The sequence below is a fragment of the Echinops telfairi genome, unplaced genomic scaffold, assembly GCF_000313985.2.
Source record: "Echinops telfairi isolate 266 unplaced genomic scaffold, ASM31398v2 ScPeMD7_7463;HRSCAF=8501, whole genome shotgun sequence".
Taxonomy (NCBI): domain Eukaryota; kingdom Metazoa; phylum Chordata; class Mammalia; order Afrosoricida; family Tenrecidae; genus Echinops; species Echinops telfairi.
Genome location: NW_022111363.1, coordinates 1,939,780 through 1,946,017, shown reverse-complemented (window position 1 = coordinate 1,946,017; position 6,238 = coordinate 1,939,780). Strand labels below are relative to the sequence as shown.

General features: G+C 42.3%; 1 protein-coding gene across 1 annotated transcript in view; it reads left to right on the top strand.

The window, feature by feature from the left end:
- Positions 1-301: 301 nt before the first annotated feature.
- CBL (Cbl proto-oncogene) overlaps positions 302-6,238 on the top strand; it is an 81,485-nt gene continuing 75,548 nt past the window's right edge. The window contains exons 1-2 of the mRNA XM_013007276.2: positions 302-316; positions 892-1,139. Of these exons, the coding sequence (XP_012862730.1) occupies positions 302-316; positions 892-1,139 (263 nt within the window). The remainder of the gene's footprint in view (positions 317-891; positions 1,140-6,238) is intronic.

Here is a 6,238-nt window from a genome sequence, read left to right as displayed (position 1 = left end):
TGGAAAGGTGAGCATCACAGAATGCCAGAAATAGGGGAAAGAACCAGGAGGCAAAGAACATTTATAGAGGTCTAAATACAGGCATGTACATATGTAAATGTATTTCTATATAACGAGAGGGAAATAGATCGATGTACTTATATCTATATGTTAAGAATTAAGGTAGCAGATGGACATTGGACCTCGGCTCAAGTACTCCCTCAACATAAGAACACTTTATTCTAATCATTCGACATTGTCTCTTTAAATCCCCTCAACAGAGGCCACCTAGGAAGCCATTTTAGTCCCTGGGGATTGAAAAATGGCCAGCCTCAGAGTAGCCCCTCAACAATTGAAAGCAGTGATTAGCAACCAAAATACACAATCCTGGTTTTTGAGAAAGGAGTTCCTTATTGCTCACTCTGCCACCACCGTGCTTCACCAAGAACACAGGCTGAAGGCCCTGTGACTGCGTGCTGTGGGCCAGGGGCCATGCCATAGACCCCTGTGTAAGAGGTCAGTTTTTCTAAAATTCACCAGCCTCTTCTCCAGGCTCTCCTCTGGTTGTTACAAGTGTTTCACGGTCCACCAGAGTTCAAAAATAGTTGACTCAGCTCATTCCTGCTAGTTTATCAGCTGTTTGGGTGAGGGACTGATTTCTGGAGCGTCCTGCCCCACTGTCTCCTGCGATGTCACGCTCCAGCAGGATTTCATGGACTTACACTTTCAGGGGGAGCCAACAAAATTGCAAAATGATTGCCTGCGGACAATGGGGTCTATACATGATTTCTTATTTTATCTATTTCTGCAAAAGAGCATCTACTTCATAACCAATTTTTTCTCCTAACTTAAAAAAGGGAAATTGTCCTTACGATCCTCCAAGTAATAGCCCTTTTTTTCCATTTGTTGCAGGTGGTGCGGTTGTGTCAGAACCCAAAGCTGGCGCTAAAGAATAGCCCACCTTATATCTTAGACCTGCTGCCAGATACCTACCAGCATCTCCGCACTATCTTGTCAAGATATGAGGGGAAGATGGAAACACTTGGCGAAAATGAGTATTTTAGGGTGTTCATGGAGAATTTGATGAAGAAAACTAAGCAGACCATAAGCCTCTTCAAGGAGGGGAAAGAAAGAATGTATGAGGAGAATTCTCAGCCTAGGTAATGGAGAACACTACACAAATATTAATTCAGGTCTGTGACTGCCTGAATGGATAATGCGTAGAAGTAGTTTAGTTTGTTTTAGTTTTATGCTAAAAATAAAAAGATGACATTTGACTTAAAGGTGTGTTTTATATAAAAGGGTTGTCTTGGAACTCATTGGGCCATCCCTAGCATGACTAGATTGAATTGCCTTTAAACAACAGCCTGTTACTTGAAGTCATGGAGCTGGGTTGGAGCAGTCTTTAGAGACCTCCAAGATTGTGACAGTGTCGGTCGGTGAGTTTGGAAGAAGGCAGGCTAGAAGGCTAAGGTACATCTGAGCTTGGGAGTAAAGAAGACATCAGATCTTGCCAGAAGCTGAAGCAGGTTAGGTAAATTTTAAGTATGGGATAATAGCTAGCATTGAACAGGTGGTTGTTGTTTTTTAAGAATTTTTTTTTTTTTTAATTTCCCTCCCCCACAACCCAAGAATGTTTTTTATAGTGAAATAAAATAGAGATGTTCCCTGTGTTGTTGGAGCATAGTGAACAAAGTGTAGCTGTTCTTCATGACCGGTGCCTCGCCCTTGAGAAAGGCAATATAATGTAAGGGGAGCTTCTTCTGAAAGATGGCTGCCTGGCCGACGAAAGCCCTCTGGCACACAGCTCTCCTTGCACACACCCCGAGGTGTGTGTGGAGGCAGGGTGGGCTTATGGCAACTGGTTTGGTTGAGTTGGGCTGTAGTTAAGAGTATTAGATCCGAGGATGGACTCTGAGATCAATTGCCCAGCCTTGAATCTTAATGTTGCCACTTAGTTAACTGAGAGCCCTCACTTTCCCCATCAATAAAATCAAGCTATAGTCATGCTTCTTTTAAGGAGTGCCATGGTGATTTGCTTCGCCAAGATGACAGCCTAGGAAGCTGTACGGGCGAGTTCTCAGAGTGCCACTGCCGGGGCAAGTGGACTCCATAGCACCCGTCATGACACGGTCTCTGTGGGGTTGCTGGGAGTGATGTTCAGGTCTTAAAGGAGCGCTGCTTGGCACCGTGAAAAAAGTAGATTGGCTTTTGCTATCTTATTGTTAATACTGTAGGCACAAATAATGTCTATGATATATCAGGATCCAATAAATATACCATTTTGTTCTTACCGACTGTATTTTAACTTAAAAGAATGTGTGTTTCTTGGGGTTTTTTTGGCCTACCGAACCCTTCTACCAGTGTGGCATTTCTGTAAGTGCACTATGCTTTTTTTTTTAATTAAAAAAAAAATAAGCATAGCGGGTTTTAAAAAAATACCTCCTGGCCGTGGGGCAGGGCTTGTGTAAGAATGGTTTGGTAGGCTAGGGGCATCAGACCTATAACTTCCCGTGGGAAGAGAATACCGCTGGCAGCATTAACGTCCAGTCCACGTTTGGTGCTGTGAGGTGGAAGTCAGACCTACCTCCACCCTTGAACCTTTCCCCAATTCTCACCCCAGCTGGCTCTTGCTCGCTACTTTACTTCTCGGCAGTGGTCTATAATTGATTATATGGATGCACAGACCATATTCATGGGTATTGGGTGTATTAGGAAAGTAACAGGTCACATTTCAGAATCAGGAATGATGCAGGATACAGTCTTAGTCAGACAGCTTTTTTGGGCCATACTCACAGGCACTTGACCTCTTAGGCCTCTTTCGGTCTCTTGCGCTAGCTTGGCCTCTGCTCAGGCAAGTGTCACAAAGCTTTTAGCCATATGGATAGACCCTAAGGCCGTCCACTCCTCCAGTAAGCCTCCTACCCAAAGACACTCTTGCTCTCCTACGGGGTCGGCCAGCCTGTCTCCTGCTTCCACCATTTCTCTGCCATTGCTTCCTGCTGTCTGCAGTGTTCAAGCACTCTGTGCCTCTTGTGTCTCAGAAGTTTTCAGTGCAGGGACCTCAGGGCCCAACGGTCACACACTCCACTCCTGGTTTTTCTTTCCTAGTGGTAGTGAGGCATTCTCTTTCACCTCTGTTTTAAGCTTAGTGAGATGGAAAAACACACCAGTCACCTCATTATGGTTTCATCTACCTTAATTTCCTGATCCACTCCCGTGAGAGTACCATGTACTTATCTGCATTATTAACAAGCAGTCCAATCCCCTTGGTGGCTATCAACTCCTTGATTGCATATTCCCACCCAAGCATTTGGAATTACAACTGATGAGAAAAGTCATATAAAAGCAATCCTGGGCACCACAGAATGGTAGGGGAAAAAAATCATGGGCACCACAGCATAAAATTTTATAGTAAATGCCTTTGGGCTGTGCTTACAATTTATTTTGCTTTTTTTCCTACTGTACTGTCAGTATTCTTGTCTATACCAATTTTATTCCCTTATTTTAAAAATAATTAAAAATGGCACCTATTAAAAAAAATCTAGTTGCAGTCAGATTGATTTTTGCCTCTGCTCCATAGGGTTTTCCAGGCTTAGGGGTTTCAGTAAAAACAGAGAGACAGGGAGGAAACTTCTGAAGCACCTCTGGTTGCGCTTACTAGTTGAGCACTTAACTGTGTGTGGCACCCAGGGCTCTTGTTCTCCCTATTTGAAGCTCATTTATTTATTTGTTTTTTTCTATTTGAAGCTCTTAATCAGCTACAGTTGGAACCCATACTACCAGGTTTATACAATCATGTGTAAAGAGAGACTAAGAGACCACAGGGTAGGTTTTTTGGCAGGGTAATACATACGGACTTTGGGGTGTGATCTTTGATCTGTACTTTCTTGTAGCTTTAGAGGCTTCCCCCCCGCCCATTCACGTTTTTTTCAGTCGAGATAAAATTTACCCTTTAAAAGTGAACAGACTATATTCAGTCATGGAATCATTGCTACTCTATAATTGTAAAACATTTTTATTACCCCTCCTCCCTCCAAACGTCCTACCTGTTAACAGTCATGTCCCATTCACCCCTCATTCCACTTTTTACCTCCTAGCCTTTGGCAACCACTAACCTACTTTCTGTCTCTATGGATTTGCCTGTTTTGCACATTTCATATAAATGGAATCAAATATCGGGTAGCCTTTGATAATTTGGCTCTTTTCACTTTATCTAATGTTTTAAAGAAGGAACCCTTGCGACAGTGGGTTGTACATTGGGCTGCTAGCCCCCAGGTTAGCACTTTGAACCCACAAACGCTTCACGGGAAAAGGATGAGGCTGTCTGCACCAGCAAAGACTTATAGCTTCAGAAACCCTTTTCACAGGGGCAGTTAGTTATACTGTGTGCTGTAGGGTTGCTGTGACTCAGAATTAACCTGATGGCAGCAAGGTTGTTTTTTCTGCATTTAATGTTTTAAAGTTTCGTTCACATTGTAGCATGTGTCAGGATTTTATTCCATTGGATGATTTCCCACATTTTGTTTATGCATCCATTAATTGGTAGACATAGCATTTACATGATTTTGACTTTTTGGGTAATGATAATTATACTACTTAACTGATTACTGATAATTGCAACTCACTGATAATTACAACTAAGTAAGTGATTTTCCTGTTTGGGATAGATGAGGTTGTGAAATAGTTGGAATTAGTAAAATATGATATAAATTTTTTTTTAATGATATAAATTTTTAAAAATTATAAACAGGAAACTAGTTTGGATTACTGACCCCCAAGTAGAAATTCGTAGACTTCTAGAAAAAGTAAATGTTCAGGTTGTAGTAAGTACAGGAACCACAAAAATGGCTCTGAGATTTTTCATCTCGTGCCTCGGATTCTTCTGGCACTGCTTTTATTGTCTCAGTGCAGATCAACTTCTCAATGGCAGTGAGATTTGGCCACTGCAACACTTGGTGGATTTTTTCACTACAACGGTTTCAGTGTGACTTGGGTTTGATGTAGATTATGTGGTTAGTCCAGTGTGGCCCATGTGCCCTCCTCCAAACCAACCGTTAACTGTGACTTAGGAAACAACGGTTCCCCACAACCAGTACACAGGAGCTTTGTTCCCAGGCTGGGTGCTGGGGAGGCAACCACTGACATATTCTCCAGACCAGTTGTTACATAAATACACATACCATGTGTCCATCAGTAGGTAATACAGTCATTTCCTGGTTTTATTTTAAAGAAGATAGTAGATGAATTACAATCCCCTAAAGGTAAATTTGCCCTCATTTTTCTCAGCCGTTGTAAAAAAACAAACAAGCTAAACCACACTCAACTTTCTCACCTTTTGATCGTTAGCGCTGGTGTTTGCACCTGCCTACCTCTGTGTAGAGGAAGTTACACAGTGGAAGCTGGGTGGGATTATACACTCTGGTTAATTTGAAAATGTTTCTGCCCAGTGGTATTTGTTTTGGAAGTAAGATTAAGCCTTGCTAGTATAATAAGGGTTTTTTTGGGTTTTTTTTGGAGTGTAATTTAGTCGAAATGACAAGATACGATTTTGTTATATTTCATTTGGAATATTTCAGAAATAGCTAAAAGCTCAGTAGAAAAACTTGTACTGAGCGCCTTCTATGTGGGAGGCACTGCTGTAGGGGTGAGGTAGAGTGGTGAATAAGATAGACACAATCACACTTCCCTTTTTCACTAGTTTCCAAAATATAACCTTTATTTCAGTGGTTTTTAAAATGATTCTCCAATGGAACACTGGTGTTTCACAAACTAGACAGAAGAATTTGTGCCACTTATAGTCTTTTCTTAGCACGGTGGAAGTAGGTTTCAATGATTGTGCCAAATCCTTTTGGGAGATAATGGCAGTGTTGTGTTGAGGTATTTGAGCTTGGTGGTCAAAGATTCCCACTTAGATTAGCAATGCCTTTCTTGTGCGTGGGTCTGGAATAGCCTCTTGAGCCTCCATTTTGTCAGGAGAAAGGAAGTGATGGCTTCCCCCAAGGTGCAGTGCTAGTAGCTATGGAGAGAAGGAGAGCCAGAACTCGGTGCGGTAGGGCCAGCATGATGGGACTTGCGAACACGACTGGGTTGATTTCTGGGTTAGCAACTGGGTGGATGATACAGTGGAAAGCCATTAGAAGGCTTTAACCAGGGAAGGACACTCTGATTCGTATCTGCAGTGATAGCAGTGACTGTTTTGTGGAAATGAGTACGGCCTTGTGGTAGTGATGATAGAAATAGAGGGGCAGACATGGAA